General features: G+C 55.7%; 1 protein-coding gene across 12 annotated transcripts in view; it reads left to right on the top strand.

Annotated features, from left to right (window-relative positions):
- Positions 1–21,433, top strand: part of TNS3 (tensin 3) — a 215,542-nt gene that overhangs the window by 97,933 nt on the left and 96,176 nt on the right. For all 12 annotated transcript variants that reach the window (XM_053897586.1, XM_053897594.1, XM_053897588.1 and 9 more), the window contains 7 exons: positions 784–834; positions 2,605–2,727; positions 6,081–6,145; positions 8,608–8,691; positions 16,535–16,647; positions 16,935–16,995; positions 18,071–18,146. In XM_053897586.1, the coding sequence (XP_053753561.1) occupies positions 784–834; positions 2,605–2,727; positions 6,081–6,145; positions 8,608–8,691; positions 16,535–16,647; positions 16,935–16,995; positions 18,071–18,146 (573 nt within the window). The remainder of the gene's footprint in view (positions 1–783; positions 835–2,604; positions 2,728–6,080; positions 6,146–8,607; positions 8,692–16,534; positions 16,648–16,934; positions 16,996–18,070; positions 18,147–21,433) is intronic.

Raw genomic sequence — 21,433 nt, 5'->3', positions numbered from 1 at the left:
TTCCCACAGGTTGTGTCGGCCCGGAGCTGAGTGGTCAGGGTCGGGCTGGAGCCGCGCCGTCCTGGCTCCTGGGTCCCTCGGATGCCAGTCCTTGGCGCGATGACCTGGCTGCGGGCAGGGGAAAGCCTGTCCTAGCCGAGAGCATCACACTCTTGTCCCATCACACTCTTGTCCCAGGGGCTTCCTTTCTCCCCAAGGCCCTGCAGGAACTGTTTGCCCCGTCCTGATGCCTGGCCCAGGGGTCAGCGCACGGCTGGTCCCCTGCAGGTGTCCTCTGAGACCCGGGAGGGCCCTGGACCCAGGACACGCAGCTGTAGGGCCAGAGCCTACCCCTGGCCCCCGCCAACAGTGAGGGCAGCGGTCCCTGCCTTGTTTTGGGACAAGGACCCTTAGGACCCTTTGGAAATGTCTGAAGAAAGACCCGTGTGCGTGTCTGGTACAGATCTGAGTTAAGAATCCTGGGTGGGCTCATCTCTTCCCCGTCTACACCTGCATCCTCTGATGGACGTGCAGCCAGTATAACTAACTGAACCCGCGAGGCTGCCCAGGGTGACAGGTCTTATCAGGCAGGAGGGCTCGGGGCTCTGAGGAAAGCGGGTGGCGAACCGCACCAGCCGGACAGGCCCCTGCGCTCAGCTGTCCTCCGTTCCTACGTACGATTCCACCTTTTATCATCCTCGGTACCTTGAAGGCAGGCGGCGGGTAAACATGAAAACCAGCGGTTTCCTCTTTGACCTCCGAGGACGCTGAGTTGTCTGACGGCTTGTTCCTTCCCCTTTACAGGTGTTAAACCTTTCCGAAAAGAGGTACGACCTCACGAAGCTTAACCCAAAGGTACGGACCTTCACCCTTTATATTCTGAGTTTTGTTTTATCAAACGTGCACGATGGGTATCTGCTGGTGCGGAAGCTGTTCCTGGCAAGCCTTTGTGGGATGTGATGTCATTAGGGGAATCATGAACTGCCCTTATCTGGGGGTTATTTTTAAATCAGCTGCTTTAGGGGCACCTGCTTGGCTCAGTCGGTTAAGCGTCCGACTTCGGCTCAGGTCATGATCTCAAAGCTCATGAGTTTGAGCCCCGCGTCAGGCTCCGCACTGACAGCTCAGAGCCTGGAGTCTGCTTCGGATTCTGTGTCTCCCCCTCTCTCTGCCCCTCCCCTGCTCATACTCTGTCTCTGTCTCAAAAATAAATAAAAACATTAAAAAAAATTTTTTAAAATAAATCAGCTGCTTTAGTCTGAAAGAAGTACACATTTGCCGGAAGTTGCAGAAATATACAGAGAGAGCCCACTTGTCCCGGCCCCTGTGTTCCCCCCGGGCGGAACTAATGATAAGTAATAAAATGTCGATGCCAGAAGTCGACGTTGGCGTGATCCGCAGACTGCGTTCAGCCTCTTCTGGGTTTACACACGTGTGTGCACAAGCGTGTGTGCACACACGTGTGGCGTCTCCTCTGCCAGGATCTCCCGCCTGCCACCTGTTTTGTTCTCCCTCCGTTATTCTTAGTTGTCAAGATTTAGGGGAAATTTTTGAAATTGCTCACGTGTGTAAGCAATTCCGCTACGTGGACAAAAACCTCAGGGTGTCACCTAAATGCTACAGCTGTTCCCCCGAGTGGCGGAAGGGGGTATGTGATATTTTTCAGCTTGCCGGCATTTCTCTGAAATTTTCCATCGTTTCATGTTACTTCTGTTACTCCTAGGGAAGGGAGCTCGGCCTTCCCTTCCCTTTCAAAAAAGGAAAAGAAAAATAGAAAGTGTTCTGCGTCGCTGGGCAGGGGCGGGTGCTGGTGTTGGTGTCAGGCGATGAGGACCTTCTCTGTTCCGGCTCCAGATTGAAGCCGGGGCTCAAGGCGCTTCCTCCTTCGTGGGCCCGCTTCTGTCCTTTGAGGACCGTGTTTCTCCCAAGTGCACCCAGCGGGCCTCTCTCTGAGATGTTATCTGCACGCTGCGTGGGGAACGGCTCCCTGAATTTCCCCAAGCTGCGATTTTCGTCTGCCCGGAGGGATTTTGGCAGTAGCTCCGGCCAAGAACTCCAGTTTCAGATCTGACTGGGCCTTGGCTCTCCCCACGAGCCCTGCCCCATTAGTGGCTCTGAAAGTCCTTTCTAGAATTGCCATCCCAGCTGCAAAAAGCAGAGTAGTTGTCTCACGGGGGCAACATAATCCTTCACGTTTTTCTTTCCAGTGAAGGAGCCTAGCCACAATTTCCAGCAGGTTTTATTTATTTTAATTTTTTAAAATAAGTTTTATCATTATTATTTTTTATTTTAGAGAGGGCATGCACGCGTGTGTGTACGAGGTGGGGAGGGGCAGAGAGAGAGGCGGGGAGAGAGAGAATCAATCCCAAGCAGGCTCCACACTGTCAGCACAGAGCCTGACGTGGGGCTTGAACTCACAACCCTGGGATCATGACCTGAGCCGAAATCAAGAGTCAGATGCTCAACCGACTGGGCCACCCCGGGGCCTTCCCAGCAGGTTTTAGAAGAGGAACACAGCCCAGTGTTCCTTACTCTTAGATGAAATATAGATAGAAGGGCCGTGGTGGGGTGCCTGGTGCCACCAGAGCCCCCAGGAGGACCCCCGGGGCCCGTGTCTTGTTGCAGATTCTGGACGTGGGCTGGCCCGAGCTACATGCGCCTCCCCTGGACCAAGTGTGCACCGTCTGCAAGGCGCAGGAGTCCTGGCTGAACAGTGACCCCCAGCACGTGGTTGTCATCCACTGCAGGGTGAGTGCCACCTCGCACCTGGGGTGGAGGGCAGGGTGGGGGAGGCCGGGGGCGGGGCAGGGGGGGGGGCGCGGAGACCACCCGTCACACCCATGGCGCTGTCCATCGGCCTCTGTGGTCACGTTCGCGCACTTGTCCTTAAAAATGAAGAGCCATCATTCCCCCCTCCCAGAGTTTGGCTCCAGAGTTTGTGGGACTTGGGTTGCTGAACACGTAGCTGAACATTTTGAAACGAATGAAGGGCAGGAATGATAGTGAACCATTTTATCTTTCCGCCATTTTAAAAGAAAGAAAGCCCTTTAAAAAAAATTTTTATTGTTTATTTTTGAGAGAGAGAGAGAGAGAGAGACAGACAGACAGACAGAGCATGAACAGGGGAGGGGCAGAGAGAGAGGGAGACCTGAAGAATCTGAAGCAGGCTCCAGGCTCCAAGCTGTCAGCACAGAGTCCGACGCGGGGCTCGAACCCACGAACCATGAGGTCATGACCTGAGCTAAAGTCGGACACTTACCTGACTGAGCCCCCAGGCGCCCCAAGAAAGCCCTTTGAGAAGGAAAAGGGTGCTGTTAGGATGGACAGCAGTGGGCTGGAGGTGCCGTCTGACTCCTGCTGTAATGTACCCACCCCCACACTGCGGGCAGGATGCTGTTGCAAACGTGGTCGTCTCCCGGCCGGCAGCTGGATGGGGACCGGACGTGGCCACCCCCTTGCAGGCTGGTGGGCGCTGGCCGTGGGGGCACTGTCCGAGCTGCGCCTGGCCTCCGACCACCTGAGATCTTTTCTCTTCTCTGGTTTCGCACGGCCTCCCTGCATTCCCTGGCTTCTTGGATCCGGCTGGCGTGGAGTGCGGCCAGACAGAGAGCGGATTTCCCGAGCGGGGAAGCCCGTGGGCCATACTCCATGCGAGAGGTGCTTTGGGAAAGGACAGTGTGGTGGGTGGGCATTGGTCCCAGAGGGAAGGGGTCTGCTCCCCATTTTGTCCCTTATACACCGTGTTCTGTGACCATGAGAGCATCTTGAAAGCGTTGACATTTCCTTCTTGGGATGTCTCCTTTTCAGATCTTTTCACGTTCTAAAGCTGCACGAAAATCCATTGCGTTATTGAGTTTAGTTTCAGAGAACCTCCCCCTCGGGCTGTGTGGGGCTTTCTGCACAGTCTCCTCCCAGGGTACAAAGACCCCCTGTTCTGGGGGCAGTGGGACACCTCCCGGTCCCCCTCATGGAGTGCAGTGCCTCCCAGCTTGGAGGAAAGCCTGTCAGGTGCACACGAACGGGGATGACGTTTCTTTCTCTGCTTTTCTTGCTTTTTCTCATTTCTAACTTGATTTTCCTTCTCCATCAAACAGCCAGCCAGGCCCCCCACTAGTTTTCTTACAAAACTAAGCTAAGTGGAGCTTTTCAGGATTGTATTAGATGGAAGGACCTTCTCTCCGAATTTGTGTCTTGCTGCAAACTTCAAAAGAAGATAGGCTTTTTTTATTTTTAACCAATTCTTGTTAATTAAAATAAACGGGTCTTTGTAAGCCATGGCCTGGTGACTTTGGTGGAGCGACGGTGATACCCCTGTGGCTCATAGGCCCCCAGGCCGGGCCCCCGGAGGATCCTGGCACACTAGACCTTGAGAGTTCTGGAAAACCTTGCACCGTTCTGGGGGCGTGGAAGCCATTCCCGAGGCGTTCTAGAAAACGTGCTGTGAGAGAGAAGCCCCCTCTGAGTGTGAACTTTAGATGTTGGCGTTAACAGAAGTTCACCTTGATCGTAGCAGGGGTGACATCGGGGACTTGGCCGAAACCTGCGAGCTCAGCAGAGTGTGTGTTTCCTTCTGCATGCGCCGGGAATGCGGGCAGAGCTGGGGCGCTTGGCCTGGGGGGTGGGGGGCAGACACGGGTCAGCCCTGCAACGGCCCTGCTCTCCCATCTGCTGCGAAGGGTAGGGGTTGTGCGGTTTTGCCCCTAGTCTCCTTCACTGCCCACCCACCACCTGCTAGCTGCTGACTGAGCAGAAGGTTCTTCTAGAAGGTTCCATGCCCACAGCATCTGGTTTTGAGTCTCTACAAAGGACCTACCTTCAGCAACTTGTGCAGTCAGTGATTCTGACAACTGTGGAGGACGGACAGCTGGTGGAGTTGAACCTTTCGGAGTCTCGTGTGAGCACCACAGAGACCATGAGTGACCGAGCGCGGTGGCCGTGAATGTTCCATGAGTGCCCCACCAGGCTGAGGGGCTGTTTGCTAGCAGTGGGTTTGTGCCAGTAAATGACGTGTGTCTGTGCACCTGACTTGCATGGGCAGAGAGCTGCCCGCTCCTGGGTGACATTCCCATGTGGTGTGGGTCCTCAGAGCTGTGACCGGATCTGCTTGGCCATTTCTTCTCGAGGACAGACGTGGGGGCCTGTGTGCTGGTGCCCCTGCCATTTTGGCTTCATGCGCCTCTACGTCCGGGTTGGCTGACTTTTCATGAAAAATCCAGACTGAATATTTTGGGCTTTTGTGGGTGCGGGGTGACCGTAACTGCTCACACCTGCTGTTGACGGTGGAAATACCCCTCGTGCACCTAAACAGACGGGCATGGCCGGGGTCAAACAGTGACAGCTGACCTTCAGGTGACTGTCACATGTCACAGATGTCATAGTTTTGCTTTTTCTTCAACTGTTCAGAAACATAGCCCTGGGCTCGCAGGTTGTGTGGACACAGGTAGTGGGCAGAAGGGGCTGGTGGAGTGTGGTTTGCTGACCGCTGGGCTGGGTTGTGGCAGTATGTTCTAGAAGGCGGCAGGCGGCCTGTCACAGCGGTGGTGTTGCCACACACCCAGTCCTGTGGGTCCCGTTGGCCCGTGGTTCCGGCTGGCTGCCGCGTCTGGGCTGTGTGTGTCTGTGGTCACGGACTGAGCCCCTGCATTCTTGGGCCACGGTCCCTGTGTGTAACCAGGCAGGGCTGGGTAAGCGGTGGCAGGGGTGAGGTGCTGCCAGCACGCTGGCATCTTCCCTCCGGGCTTTCCAGGCTGCGTGTGCGGCCCTCATAACCTTGGCCTGTGGGGCGGGGCTTTAGCTCACTTGCAGGCGAGTCTATACCCGTTGCGTGCCTCCCCCCGCACATGCTGCTGGTCCCCAGTGGGAGATGGCGAGCTGACCGGCCACCTCCGTGCAGATCTGCCCCATGCCCCTGGTGGCACCTGCCGTGGGCACCCGGTGTGCACGCTGCCTGCCCGCTGGATGCTGCCATCCCCAGATCGGGGACCGGCGGAGGCTGACGGTGGCTACCCCCCCCCCCCAAAGCGGGCTCTTTGTCATCTGCGAGCGTTCCGTCTCTGCGGTGTGAGTCCAGAGAAACTGAGTCCCTCTTTTGTCTCCTGCAGGGCGGAAAGGGACGCATCGGCGTGGTGATATCGTCGTACATGCATTTCACCAACGTGTCGGCCAGGTACGAGGGGCGTCCGCGCTGCCCTGGGCGTCGGAAGCTCCGGGACGGGGTGGGAGGCTCGGCCAGCCCTCGGGGCGGGGAAAGCGCCCTGCTAGTGGTTGGCGCTGCTGAGAAGGACGTGCAGGTGTTTGATTGACCCCGACGTCACCTTGAGACAGCTGGTGAGCGCTCCCTCGTTCTGTGACGAAAACAGCAGGGACGGATGTCACCCGTCTTAAGAGCGAGAGCCGCGTAGCCTCCCTGGATACCTTGTACCTTGTCAAGACGAGTGGCCATGGCGGTTTGTGTGTCCTTGGCGTCTGGAATGCACTTTGCAAGTTGGTCTTTTCTCCCTCGATCCTCCTGAGTAACCCAGGGGGTGAACCAGTCACCGCTCACGCTTTACCGATGGGGAAACCAAGGCTCGGGAGCTGTCTCTGGTCCCCTCTGGTCCCCGGGGGCTGGAAGAACCACCACGGGACCCTTGGCCGGGACGTCGGGCGCAGGAGGCTGGTGGGAACCTCCTGGTGCGAACCATTCACGCCGCAACCCAGCCCAGAGCGTCGCTCCCTGTGGGTTTGCGTCCACACGTACCCTCCCGTGAAGCGGGAGCTGCCCCAGTTCTGAGGACACGCGCCCTGTTCATAGCGGCCCACGGATCCGGGCCTCACCAGCGCCAAGGAGTGAAATTTGACTTCCCAAATGTTTTCTCTGGACATGGACCAGGGAGCTTGGGGCTGCCGGGGGAGGGGGAACCCAGCACCCCTGCAAACCGGATCCCCCCTCACTGATGTCAGCGTCTGGGCGTGTGACGGACCCCGAGGCTCCTGCTCACTCGGACTCCCTCCGCCGAGACACAGCGTGTGACGCAGACCACGTGCCGCCTGCACAGTGTCGCCCCCTGTTTCTGCCGCAGCCACGTGGCTGCGCCTGCAACCCGGGCTCCATGGGTGGGGGCTCACCTGGCAGGTCAGGGGGCACAGAGCCCAGCGGCTTCGAGCCCTAGAGCACCCGCAACACCCCTCCTCAATCCTCCATTTTTCTCCATAGTCGGGGCCCATCTCCGCCACAGAGTCAGGCCGTTTTCATGAACCTCAGAGCTGTGAGGTCCTCGCCTGCGAAGGGGGGAATGGTGGCTGAGCCTCGTGGGGTTTTGTGGCCGTTCAGTGCATCGTGGCATGTAACGTCCAGTACCAGTACTCGGGTATTTGCCGCTGTTAATGCTGTTGGCAGCCGCACGAGTAACAGTGTTAAGTACTTCTCGCTAAAATGGAGCGACACCTGCCTTTCTGTTTTCTTAAAAAATTTTTTTTAATGTTTATTTGTTTGAGAGGGAGAGAGAGGCAGAATCCAAAGCAGGCTGACCTGAGCCGAAGTTGGACGCTTAACTGACTGAGCCACCCAGGCACCCCTGGAGCATGCGTTTTTAAGAGCTCTGTCGTGAAACCGTGCTCCAGATCAGATCCGAAACTGGAAATCAAACAGTAGGGAGGATGCTCGTGTGTCGGCTCCCTGAAGACGAGCAATCACAGAGACTGTCCCTGGGAACACTCCTGATGCTAACAGTGACGTTAATACTGAACACGCACAGGCCCAGATGCGTTATCAGTGTCCCACGTTTAGTGGGACACGAGAGCTCCGGGGAAAGGAGTGCTTACAAGCGAACGGGTGGGTATGTAACCGTACTTTCCAGCTTGAAAACATAAGTCCTCGACATGGTAAATATTCAGAGCTTGAGGGGATCTTCCGTACGGGACCACCCCATCAGTCCAGCTTTAAGACAAATGCAGGCGGTGAAATACCCATTTTCTGGAGGTGCACGTACACGCGCTAAGGGGAGGGCTCACCCGTAGATCACATTTCCAAGGAAGCTTTTTGCTATGACCTCTTGTACCCACGTTCCACGATTCATCTGAGTCAGATCAGGCAGGCCCGTGAAATGCCCCGTTACGGGGTCTCCTGGGTCCTGCCGCGTGCGCTGGTGGGCGTTGTAGAGCTGAGGTCAGCGTGGGATTGTTGGTGAGCAGCGTTCCCTGTGGTGGCCACCTCGGAACCATGATGGCGCAGTCTTCTGATGCCCCCCTCCCCCCGCCCCGGCCTGCTGACAGTCGTGACCCCCCTGCAGGTCCCAAACTGCTCTCCGGGGGCTTGCTGGGTGTTGCTGACCGTAGAGCTCTGACTGTGCCCCAAACCCTGGTGATCCGAAGACTCACGCGGGGCCCATGGAAGCCACCTGCTGTTTGGGACAGAGCTCCAGACCCGCAGTCCTGGCTTCCACGGTGGCCCGAACATACTCCCGGGATTGGGGTCCAAGAGGAGATGCTAATGCTAGGCTGGGGTACACGCGTGCAGGCGCGGCAGAGGTGGGGCTCCCGTGGGGGCCGGTCACTCAGGACAGCCATACCACCTGTCCTGTGTCACCCTGCCACCTGTGACTCCACGGGGTTAACGCTGTGTCTCTGTCCATCTCTCTCCTTCCCCAGCGCCGACCAGGCCCTGGATAGATTTGCGATGAAGAAGTTCTACGATGATAAAGTTTCGGATTTAATGCAGCCGTCCCAGAAACGGTACGTACGTGTCCCCACGCCTGAGTGAACAGGTGGGTGAGACTTCATATTTCAGAAGGTGGGGACAGAAGAGGCGCCTCCCCTGACCAGGCAAGAACGGGAGGGGAGGGCTGGCCGGGTGCCCAGCGGCGGAGATGAGCCACCGTGTGTGGGTGGGAGGGGAGCCCCCGGCCCCGGCTGGCTCTGAGAGGGGGACCCAGGCGTCCTTCCCGCACGCTCAGCGCAGGGGTGGATTTGTGCTCTGATGCCAGAACTGGTTTCTATCTGCCGGGTCGGGTCGGTGAACTGTGTCTGTAATCTGCTGGCGGGTGGAGGTTCTGGGCCGTGCAGGCCACGTGGTCTCTGTCACGGCTGTCCTCACTGGAGAGCGGCACAGGCATTCGGAAATGAGCGAACGTGGCTCTGTGGCAGGTTTGTGGTTGGCCCCGACCCCTGTTCTAGACGCTCAGCTCCTGAGCCCGGGGCATCTTCCATCATGCTAGCCTCCTTGGCCCGCCCACCACCCTCTCTCTGGAGCCCCCGGGATGCTTGGTGTGCAGGGTCAGAAGGGCCCTGGGGGAGCCGACTCTCTCGCCATGTGTCCCCAGGGGAGTGCACGCCGCCCTCCATGCCCAGCTGAAGAAGGCGGACGGGGTCAGGGTGTACGCAGCGGGTCAGGGTCCAGCGAGAGGGGTCCTGGGCGGCCTCCTCCTGGCCCCACGTCTTGCCGACAGTGACACGGAGCCGGGCACACAGTCTCTGCGCTTCTATTTTAAGGCTGACAGCAGGGGATTTGCCAAGGATGGCCGAGGCAGTTGCCAGGATGGCTTTCTGTCTCCTGCACCTGCTTCCCCAGCCTCCGAGGGAATCCTTGGGGCGGCTCACAGGTGTGTTTCAGTTCCATCCGGGAGAGGGATTTCAAGGACCACCAAAGGCACTGCCTCCTTTTTTCCTGAGTGTTTCCTGTGTCCAGGTCCGTGTGTGTTCAGACCCGGCTGTGTGGGCGGTGTGGGACCCTGAGTCTGAACCCACTCTGAGCCACACACCCCACAAGGGAGTGTGAGTCGCTTGCAAGAAACCCAGCGTTTCATTAGTATTACAGGTACACCGAGCCCCTCGTTCTGTTTTGAACCCTGACATGGCGTTTCCCTGTTGAGCCCTTTCCAGGGTGGCAGCAGACGTTCCTGTGTGGGTGTGACTTAAACTAGGAGGGAGCCCCCCTGGATGCTCTGCTCCCGCCAGGGAAGAGGGGTTCCCATTTCTCCCCTGCCCCTCCCCCTGTCCTCCTCTCCCCTCTCCTATCCTTCTGCTCCTCCTCTCTTCCTCCTCCTCTTCCCCCTCCCTCCTCCACGTCCTTCCTTTTCTTCCTCCACCTCTTCCTTTTACCTCTTCCTCCTCTTTCCTTTTTCCTTCCCCCCTCCCTCCTCTTGCTTCTCCTTCTCCTCTCCCTCCTCCTCCTCCTCCTCCTCCTCCTCCTCCTCCTCTTCCTCCCTCTTCCTCCTCCTCCTCTCTTCTTTTTCTTCCCCTTCCTCCTCCCTCCTTCTTCCTTCCTCCCCCTCCTCCTCCTCTCCCGCCTTTTGCCCATCCAGTAACCCCTGCCTCTGGCAACCACCAGTGTGTTCTCTGTGTCTGTGAGCTTTGGAGCTTGTTTTATTTGTTCATTTGTTTTGTTTTCTGGTTCAACATGTAAGTGAAGTCATAGGATATTTGTTTTTCTCTGTTGGAGATTTTACTTTACATAGTAGTCTCCATCCAAGTTGTTGCAGATGTTAAGATTTCTTTCTTGTTTTTAGAGCTGATTAACATCCTGTGGTATATCTATGCCACACCTTTATTCGTCTGTCCTTTGATAGACACTTGGGCTGTTTCCATCAGTTACCATCAGTAATGCTGCAGTAACCATGGGTGCAGATGACCTTTTCTTTCTTTCTTTTTTTTTTTAAATTTTTTTTGATGTCTATTTACTTTTGAGAGGGAGAGACATACAGAGTGAGAGCAGGGGAGGGGCAGAGAGAGAGGGAGACACAGAATCCAAAACAGGCTCCAGGCTCTGAGCTGTCAGCACAGAGCCCGACGCGGGGCTCGAACTCAGGAACCCTGAGATCATGACCTGAGCTGAAGTTGGATGCTCAACTGACTGAGCCATCCAGGTGCCCCCAGATGATCTTTTCAAGTAGGTGTTTTTGTTTTCATCGGCAAAATACCCATACGTGGAGTTACCAGACCATATGGTAGTTCTATTTTTAACTTTTTGAGGAACCTCCACACGGTTTTCCATAGTGACTGCACCAGTTTGCATTCCCAGCAACAGCCCAAGGGCGTTCCTTTTTCTCCGCGTCCTTGCCAACATCTGTAGTTTCCGGTGCTGTTATTTTTGCCGTTCTGACAGGTGTCACGTGGTATCTCATGGTGGTTTTGATTTGCATTTCCCTGATGATCAGTGATTTGAGCATCTTTCCATGTGTCTGTGGGCCATGTGGATGTCTTCTTTGGAGAACTGTCTGTTCATGTCTTCTGCCCATTTTCAATTGGATTATTGTTTTTTTGTTTGTTTTTGTTTTTTTTTTGCTGTGGAGCTGTATCCCTTCTGCATATATTTTCGATACCAACCCCTTATTAACCACATAGTGTAAGTGTCTTCTCCCATTCCGTGGGCCGCCTTGTCCTTTTGATGATGGACTCTTTCACTGTGTGGAAGTTGTTTTAGTTTGATGCGATCCCATGTGTTTATTTTTGCTTTGGTGTCCGATTAAAAACGTCATCACCAAGACCGGCGTCTTCTTCTAGGATTTTTATGGTTTCAGGTCTTATGTTCAAGTCTTCAATCCATTTTGAGTTTAGTTTGTGCACGGGGTAAGACAGTGGCCCCGTTTTCTCAACACTGTTGATTGAGGAGACTGCTTTCTTCCATTGTATATTCTTGGCTCCTTTGTCATAAACGAATTGACCAGATGTGCGTGGGCTTATTTCTGGGCTCTCTCTTCTGTCCCGTTGACCTGTTTTGATGCCAGTGCCGTACTGTCTTGTTTACTACAGTTTTGTAGCTTAGTTTGAAATTGGGAAGTGTTATACCTCTGGCTTTGTTATTTTTTCTCAAGACTGCTTTGGCTGTTTAGGCTCCTTTGTGGTTCCATGTGAATTTTAAGGTGCTTTTTTGTTTGTTTGCTTTTTGCTATTTCTGTGATGAAAAATGCCATTGGAATTTTGATAGGGTTTGCATTGAATCTGTAACTTGCTCTTGGTAGGATGGACATTTTAACGATATTGTTCTTCCCAATCCATCAGCATGGAACGTTTTTCTGTTTGTGTCGTCTTTAGTTTTTCCCATCAGCGTCTTATGGTTTTTAGCATACTGGTCTTCCACTGCCTTGGTTAAGTTTATTTCTAGCTGTTTCATTCGTTTTAATGCAGTTGTGAATGGGTTGTTTCTTTCTTTGTTTTTTTTTATTAAAATTTTTTTTTTAAGTTTATTTATCACAGAGAGAGACAGCATAAGTGGAAGAGGGGCAGAGAGAGAGGCAGACAGAGAATCCCAAGCAGGCTCTGTGCTGCTAGCACAGAGCCTGACGCGGGGCTTGAACTCACAAAACCGCGAAATCATGCCCTGAGCTGAAACCAAGAGTCAGATGGACGCTTAACTGACTGAGCCACCCAGTCGCCCCTGGGCTGTTTCTTAATTTCTCTTTCTGGTAGTACATTCTTAGCTGTCTAGAAATGCAACCTATTGATGTATGTTAATTTTGTATGCTTCAACTTTACAAAATTAAAAAAAAATTTTTTTTTACTGTTTATTTGTTTTCAAGAAAGAGAGAGAGAGAGAGAGAGAGAGAGAGAGAGAGCATGAGCAGGGGAGGGGCAGAGAGAGAGGGAGACATAGAATCCAAAGCAGGTTCCAGGCTCAATCTGCCAGCACAGAGCCCAATGTGGGGCTTGAACTCACAAACCGTGAGATCATGACCTGAGCCGAAGTCAGATGCTTAACTGACTGAGCCCCCCAGGCGCCCCAACAACTTTACCAAATTCATTTATTAGTCATAACAATTTTTGAAGGGAGGATTAGGGTTTTCTATGTATAATATCATGTCACCCACAAACCATGACAGTTTTAAATCTTTCTGATTTGGATGCCTCTCATTTCTTTTTCTTGTCTGATTGCTGTGGCTAGGACTTCAACACTATGTTGAATAAAAGTAGCAAGGGTGGGCATCCCTGTCTTGTTCCTGATCTTGGAGGAAAAGCTGTCAGCTTCTCAGCATTGGGTACGATGTTTGCTGTGGGCTTGTCATGCATGGCCTTCATTACGTGGAGGGTTGCTCCTTGTATACCAACTTTGTTGGGACTTTTTATCATAAACAAACGTTGTATTTTGTCCAGTGTTTTTTCTGCATCTGTTGACACCATCATATGGTTTGTATTTCTATCCACTCAAAATGCTCAGCACCCACCAAGGAAGAATGTTTGCCTTGTTTTCTTCTTTTTGCTCTTAGGATTTACTGTAGCTTTTTTTTTTTTTTTTATTTTTTTAAACATTTATTCATTTTCAAGAGACAGAAACAGAGCACGAGCAGGGGAGGGGCAAAGAGAGAGGGAGGCACAAATTCCGAAGCAGGTTCCAGGCTCTGAGCTGTCAGCCCAGAGCCCGACTCGGGGCTCAAATTCGAGGACCGTGAGATCATGGCCTGAGCCGAAGTCGGATGCTTAACCGGCTGAACCACCCAGGCGCCCTTTTACTGTAGCTTTTTAATAGCAGTGCAAGAGTGTGGAAAATGGAGGAAAGCCCTCTCACTTTCGCAAACCCATGCCTGTCAGCGTGTGCTGAAAGCTGTAGTGCTGATGTTGCATAATGGTCGTGTGGGCTCCATTCTGCATTCCCAGGTGAATCTTCCTGCACCCACAGGCTAGAGGGATGTTCTCTACCCAGCTCCTGCCTTGGGAGATGTTCTCAAGTGGGTAGGTGACTGAGTGCGTGCATACAGTATGCCTGGAAGCACTTTGAGGCCCGAAGAGCCCAGGACGGACACATCTGTGTGACAGAGGCTTTGACGACCCCCTCCCTGTGGTCCTGGCCACCCCGAGGGGGGACGTCGTGGCCTATGTCAGGACTGCGTTTGAGAAACCGTTTCAAAATGGGTCTCGTGGCGAGTGACTTAATTAGTTTGCCGGGGGTTTGTGGGGGTTTGTTGGGGCCTCAACAGCAAGCCGCCTCCAAGCTTTCGCTTAATTAATACTTGGTGATGAGCTCTAAGGCGGGACCCTGTTTGACAGGGGGTCCATTCTCTGCCACTCTGTTCCTTACTCTTATTTTTTTTATGTTTATTTATTTATTTTGAGAGAGTGAGACAGAGAGACAGAGAGAGGGTGAGCAGGGGAGGAGCAGAAAGAGAGAGAGAGGGAGAGCGAGAATCCCAAGCAGGCTCCACACTGTCAGTACAGAGCCCGACACGGGGCTCGAACTCACGAACCATGAGATCATGAGCTGAGCCGACTGAGCCACCCCGGGCACCCTTGTTCCTTACTCTCAAAAGCCACAGAGTGGTCGGCTTCCGGCTGATGCTGAGGAGCCCCTTGCTGAAGCCCCGGGGTTACTGATGAACGTGGCGTTCTTTTGCTCTGATAAATAATTTAAAACACCATTTCTGCAGTCTTAGCTTGTCATCAACGCTGTGCATGTGACGAGTGAATGATGAGGGTTTCTGTGCCCCTTCTCCTCTGCACTCTTCTTCCTGGGAGGGGGTCGAGACAGCGGCACACGTGTCCAGACTCCATTAGGGAGGGATAATGGGGCCAGCGGACCTTCCCAGGGGCGCGGGGCAGGAGGAGTCCCGAGGAGGCCCCTGGTGGGGTCCTTCCTGTGTCCGACCCTGCATGGTGAAGGGGCCAGAGCCCCGATGTCTGGCCTGCAGTCTGGTGAAGGGACCAGAGCCCCGATGTCTGGCCTGCAGAAACTTAAGATTCGTAGGTGTGTCTGAGAGCCAGACACACTCCAGTATAGCTTCATTTGGCTTTGACGTTTCTGTAGTCTTGACACAACACCTGTGTGTCTGAAAGAGCATTTGTACGGGAGGCGGGCAGGTGCAAAGGGACCGGGTGCCCATCCTCTCTCCTTGGGGAGCGTGCCCGCTGTGGCCATCAGGTGTCCCCTGCTTGGAGCCAGGGTGGCCCCCCCCCCCATGCCCTCCTGTGGCTTACCCAAGTGCAGATCACGTGTTTGAGATTCAAGGGAACCCCAGCCGTAAATTCCCGCTTTGGCAGCTGGTTAAGCAGCGTGGCGAATGTTGGCAGATCTCAAGCTGCTTTGGCACACGAGTGACGCGTGTGTGTCTCCCGCCTGTACATGCGCCGTGTCTGCACCTTCTGCACAGAGATGACGCAGGAAAACGACCTCCCAGGGAGTTTCTTCCCTCCAAAGCAGGAGGAGGTGGTGGGAGACGGTGGAGCTGTTTGGAACGGGGTTTGCAAGCTGTGCGCTACGAGAGTCGGGCAGGCGGCTGGGGCCCTTGCGCTCCTTCCTGCCTTCGCCGCGGGTGAACACCACGGCTGGGACCGGTCCTGCCCGCGGTCTGCTGGAGGAACTGATCAGGAAGCCCTTTCATTTTCTTTTGTGTCTCCTGTCCACCCGTGGACCGATTTTCTGGTCTTTGGCGCCGACGGGGGCTTCCGGGTGGCCGCGTACAGACGCAGACCTGTGGAACGTGGCCTGGCTACCTGTCCCCCGTGTGCAGCCTCCGCTGGCTCGGCCGCCGACCCCGGCCACAGCTACCGAGCAGGCTTGCAGTGCACGTGGTTGTCGTCCCGGGGCATTCGCGCTTGTGCTGACACTTTGGGAGACAGCGGGACGAGGCCACCCCAAAGAGAACTTCATAGAGATTCGACATGTGTTGTACCGTACAAGGTTTTCTTACCCCTCCCTGCGTGCACGCTGGAGTAAATCAAAGCGTAGAGAAGGGGGTCTGAGTGATGTGTGCGCCCAGCACCTGTGAGGAGCCCCTGGGGCCAGCACTGTGCGTGGACCGGCCAGCACGCAGGCACATGGTAGCGGGCACACGCGGGGCCACCGGCCCGGCTGCACATTTGGGATCTGCTGCCAGTCAGCCACCTGTGGCCCTGGAGACCGGAAGGGGCGACCGGCCGTCTCTGGCTGCCGTCCTGACCTGCCTGAGTCGGGGTCTCGGGCTGGGGCTGGGCGCGCAGAGCCGAGGGTCCCGTGCTGAGCTGGGGCTCGCCTTCAAAAAGCAGGAGCCACAGACTTGTGATTGTCACAGCTGGGGGGAGGGGCACAGGTGCAGGCTCCACTCTGTCACACTTTACACGGTGACATTTGTCACGTGTGCTTGTCTTAGGAGTGGGGTGATGTGCGGGGGTGGGGGTGGATGGGATTCGTTGTTCCTTAATGGCATTTGTGGTCACAGACATGCTTATTGTACATCCCCTGCTAAACCTTCATGATATGAGAACCCACGCCTGCTTGGTGATGGGTGCTCTGACCCCTCTGACGGGCAGGGGGCCCGTCCAGGGTCTTTGTGTGGGGTGGGAGGTGAGGGCAGAGGGACCCTGTTAGAGGTGTGAGGTGTTTACAGAGCCTCTCCTCCCCCCCGGGGGGGGGGGGGGACTGTGACAGCCCTGTGGCCTGGCCCTGCGTGGCTCTGGGCTGGGGGACAGACAGAGAGGCTGCCCGCAGTGTGGGGTGTCCAGGGATCCCGACGGGGCTGCATGCCCAGGCTGTGCTCCCCAGGGTCACACCTGGATGCTGTGGCCCCCATCGCTGTGGGCATTGGGGACTGGGGCCCCTCCCAGAACCCCAGGAAACATCTGGCTTGGGGTTAGGCCCCCACTGCAGGGGCCCTAAGCCGCCGTTGCTTTGCAGGTACGTTCAGTTCCTCAGCGGGCTCCTGTCGGGGACGGTGAAAATGAATACCTCGCCACTGTTCCTGCATTTTGTCATCCTGCACGGCACTCCCAACTTTGACACGGGTGGAGGTGAGTGTCCGCTCCCAGCGGGGTCTCGAGGTCTGCTGGCCCGTCCCAGACCCTGCACTTGACAGGCCTCCCTTTCTCCCACTGAGAGGCTCACATGGGATCCGGGCCCCGGGCGTCCTGGTCACCGGCCGGAGAAAGCCAGTGAGGGGGGGCTCCTCTCCCCAGGGACCCCGGTGACTTTATACCAGCGCTGCTTCTGAAGCTCGGGCACAGCCCGTGGCCACCTTGTCTCTCTTTTGCTGTTGGCCACACTCCTGTGTCTATAGATGATTCCGCCTCTCTTCCAGCGTGCCGGCCCTTTCTGAAGCTCTACCAGGCCATGCAGCCCGTGTACACGTCGGGGATATAGTAAGTGTGCCGCCTTCACAGGAGATGGGCCCTTGCCGAGCCGCCTGTCCTGCGGGAAGGGGTGGGGGCATCCAGCCGGGAGTGCGGGGCCAGCAGTCAAGGCAGGTGCACGGTTGGCTCCAGAGAGGGGTGTGGACGCGGGGCCTGGAGGGTGGGCAGGCCCCAAACTGTCTGGAAGTAGGCATACCAGAGTCCCATGCTTTTCTCTCCCCTGTGCGTTTTATTTTTTAAATTAAATTAAATTTAATTTTCTTATTGCTTATTTTTGAGAGGGAGAGAGTGCAAGTGGGGGAGGGGCAGAGAGGGAGGGAGAGACAGAGCGAGAGCAGGGGAGGGACAGAGAGGGAGACACAGAACCCCAAGCCGGCTCCAGGCTCTGAGCTGTCTGCACCGAGCTGAACGCGGGGCTCGAACCCACAAACTGTGAGATCATGACCTGAGCCGAAGGTGGACACTTAACTGACTGAGCCCCCCAGGTGCCCCTCCCCTGTGCATTTTAGACAAAGGGCAGACACATGTCCTCGGAATTTGTATGGTTTCTAGGCTTTTCTGGTTTGCTTTTGTGTGCATTTACATGTTTTATTTTTATTTTAAATTTTATAGTTTATTTTTGAGAGAGAGAGAGACAGAGCATGAGCGGGGGAGGGGCAGAGAGGGGGAAACAGAACCCGAAGCAGGCTCCAGGCTCCAAGCTGTCAGCACAGAGCCGGACGCGGGGCTCGAACCCACAAACTGTGAGATCATGACCTGAGCCGAAGTCCGACGCTTAACCAGCTGAGCCCTCCCCTCCACCAGGTGCCCCTAGATGTTTTATGAGCATTAGTATAAAGGGCGTCAGGTAAGATGTGGCCTCATGGTGCTGCCACCGCTCAGAACGAGCTGCCGTCCTGTGTCTGGACTGACTGTGGACCCACACGTGGGTGGCAGCCTGGCCGTGATGCGCTCGACTTGGATCCCTGAGCCTGGCGGGATGTTTCGAGTCATTTCTGAGTTTGCGTTACGAAGTCGCTTTTCTCACACAGCGTTTCTGTTAAGTCATGAGATTGCATTAAGCTCTACCTTGTTTATCCCCAAGCAACATCGGCCCGGGAAACCAAGGCAGGGTCCACATCGCCATCGAGCCGGCCCAGCTGCTGAAGGGGGACATCATGGTGAGTGCACGCGGTGTGTCCCCCTCCTGGTCAGCGCCTCAAGGAGTGAAGGGTGGCCTTTACTTTGGGGCAGCTGGCTTGTTGTCTGAGTGAAGCTGTTTTATTTGGTTTAAAATTGTTTTAATGTTTATTTATTTTTGAGAGAGAGCATGAGTGGGTAGGGGCAGAGAGAGAGAGGGAGACACAGAATCTGAAGCAGGCTCCAGGCTCTGAGCTGTCAGCACCAAGCCCGATGCGGGGCTCGAACTCACGAACCGTGAGATCGTGACTTGAGCTGAAGTTGAATCCTTAACCGACTGAGCCCCCCAGCCTTCCCAACCTTTCTTTTTCTCCCACCCAAAAAGTAGCTGCTATCAATCCAATGTTTCTCCTTTTTGTAAAATTGCATTTCCAAGTAATGAGAAAGACAGAGTATGAGCAGGGGAGGGGCAGAGAGAGAGGGAGACACAGCATCCGAAGCAGGCTCCAGGCTCTGAGCTGTCAGCGTGGAGCCTGATGCGGGGCCAGAACCCATGAACCACAAGATCATGACCTGAGCTGAAATCAGGAGTTGGACAATTAACTGACTGAGCCGCCCAGGCACCCCTAGAGCTATTTTAGTAGAAGGGACAGAGCAAATGGTGAGAACCGCTTAGCAGTATGTTCTCCGAAATGCGAGTCCCGGCTCAGCCACTGCCCTTCCGAGGGTCCCTGGTCCCGGCTGTGATGTGCGATCTCAGGCGTCCTTAGAGGCCCCCGTGTGCAGTCCAGCTAGCGAATCACAGCTTGGCTGATGTCCTAAACAGTGGTTCCTCTGGATGAGTTTGATTCCTGTATGTACTGGTTCTGGGATGAGATTAGCTGCTACATTTTTGCCTTTTCTCTGTCTTGAATGTAGATAGAATCTTCCGTCTAATGAATTTTAGAGAAATTTCCCTTGAAACCTTGAGGCAGTATGGCTTCCCACACGCACTGAATTGATTTGCTTGAGTGTCTCCAGGGCCTGGGAGCACCTGTGACCAGATTGGAAATGGCTCATTCCAAGTTTTTGAGGATTCTTATCAATTTCCCTTAAACCTTTGGATTTTTTTTTTCAATGTTTATTTATCTTAGAGAGAGAGCGAGCGAGCATGCATACGTGTGTGCAAGCGGGGGAGGGACAGGGAGAGAGAGAAGAGAGAGAATTTTAAGCAGGCTCCATTCAGCACAGAGCCTGATGTGGGGCTCAATCCCATGACCCTGGATCATGACCTAAGCCGAAATCAGGAGTCACATGCTCAAGTGACTAAGCCACCCAGGCGCCCCTAAAAGGTCTTAAAAACCCTTTCTCAGTGGTTGACCCATCCTGAATTCTCATGCAAGTCAGGTCAGGGGGGTCACAAACGTAGGTGCCCTGGGCACCAATGTTACACTGTTGTGTCCCTGTGAGAGTTCTCCTCAGGTGCACGTCACAGCTTGTCCCCTGTCCCTGGGGACCTCGCTGTGAAAGAGGCTGGTGTCCTCATTCCATAGACCACAGAACTGAGGTGTCGGGTGGGCCACTGTGTTGCACCGTCCCCGGGGAGGAAAGGCTTCTCTTCTAGAGTGTTCTGAGAGCAACTCCCAGCCTTTTCCCTCTGGTGGGGAGACCGAGGGGGAGAGGGGAGGGTGTGTCTTCCAGGACCTCCTCGATTGTTGGCCATCGGGCAGAGCAGTGAGGAAGCACCTGCTGTGTTCTGGACCCCACCCCCCTCCTGGGGCTGCACAATGGCTGTGGCTTCTGTCTGCCCGCTCAGTGCACCGGTCTGGTGTTCCAGCTTTAAAAAAGAGGGCCGGGGATGAGGAGGCCAGGAGAGGCTAGTGGGGACCCAGATCCTAAGTCACTACTCCTGGGCAAGGCAGAGGCCTCTGGAGGCCCTGTCTCTGGGATGGGTGCTCCCTGTGGTCAGCAGCTAAGTCCCCTTGTGGAGACCCAAGGGAGGTGGCCGAAGCCCTGAGGTGTGGAAGATGACTCTCAAACGCGGGGGGGCCTCCCTCCCACCTAATTGTGGGCTGGTGGCTGCGGGGTCTTTGTGAGGCGGTGGCGGAGGCCTGGCCGGCGGCCTGGGTCCCTCATCCCCGCCTCCTCCCTCCTTTCCTTCTCTTCTCCTCCCCCCTTCCACACCCTTCCCCGTCCCCTCCCTCCTTCCTTCCTTACCAGGAATTTATTTACGCAACTGTCCTGTTTTGAATGTTTTGAGCTTTCTGGGTCTCTGTGTGGGGCCCTAGCACAGGAAGGAAGGGAGTGACAGGGTGACATCTTCGTCCCGGAGGAGGCTGGTGGGGCCGTGGACCTTCTGTGGGAGACAGATCCCAGGACGGGCCACGGTGGGTGAGGCGGGCGGGCTGGTGGGCGGGCGGAAGGGTGGTCTGACGCGGGTGTAGGCACGTGGCAAGGGCACGGGGTCCCCAGGCCTCGAGGCGCCAGAGGCTTGCTGGGTGTGTCCCGATGTCTGGGTGACATTCAGTTGCTTCCAGATTGTGCTGGCTTGGAGGCTTGCGGTTTTCTTGCGGGAAAGCTGGTGTTCCTGAAGCTCTTCTCAGCCACCCGAGAACATGCCGCTCACCCTGGAGGGTCACCCTTGTCAGCACAAGTATGAGCAGAAGGGAGGACAGAGGGGTCAGGACCCTGCCTCGGTGGGAAGCGGGGCCGCACCGAATGGCCGCACGTGGGTACTGGCTGCGTCCCCAGGACTGGCTTTGGGCCCCGTGTCTGGGCTCCCACCAGCGCTTCGGCCTGCAGGGTCCGGGTGGCCTCGGAGGCCCGCCTCCGTGAGCTCAAAGCCCCCTTCTGCTAAGTGAGGACCTCCACGGGGTGAGGGGGTCAGGTGAGTTAGGATGGCTGGCTTCACGGCCTTCACCCCAGAAACCCCACAAGCCCGGGCCACGTGCCTGTGTCTGTCCCACCCCTGGAGGCCCAAGGTAACCTCAGGAGCGGGTCAGCTGGAATGCAGCTGAGAGGTGGCGTGGGAGGCTGTGGGAGGGGTCCGGTCTGGCACTTGGGGTCCGGGAGGCGGGTCGGGAGGGGAGCCGGCGGGGGTGGGAGGCCCGGCCGATGTGCGGGTGCCTAGAGCTGGCGGGTCATGTGGCGAGCTTGCCCACGTGACGTCCCTCCGGCCGGAAGCCGTCCTGTGTGTTGGGTACGCTTCTACCTGTGCTGCATTCACATGGTGGGTGCCTCTGGGTGCCTACGGCTGCGTGACAGGTGCCTGTCACCGCGTGCACTGGCCCACGTGGTTCTCAGGTGTACTCGTGATCTGATCCAGTGGCTGCAGGGGGCTCGCTGCGGC

Source organism: Panthera pardus, unplaced genomic scaffold, assembly GCF_024362965.1.
Source record: "Panthera pardus isolate Hobbes unplaced genomic scaffold, ASM2436296v1 HiC_scaffold_8, whole genome shotgun sequence".
Lineage (NCBI taxonomy): Eukaryota > Metazoa > Chordata > Mammalia > Carnivora > Felidae > Panthera > Panthera pardus.
The sequence above is the reverse complement of the archived record's forward strand: the minus strand, read 5'-3'. Positions and strand labels throughout refer to the sequence as shown.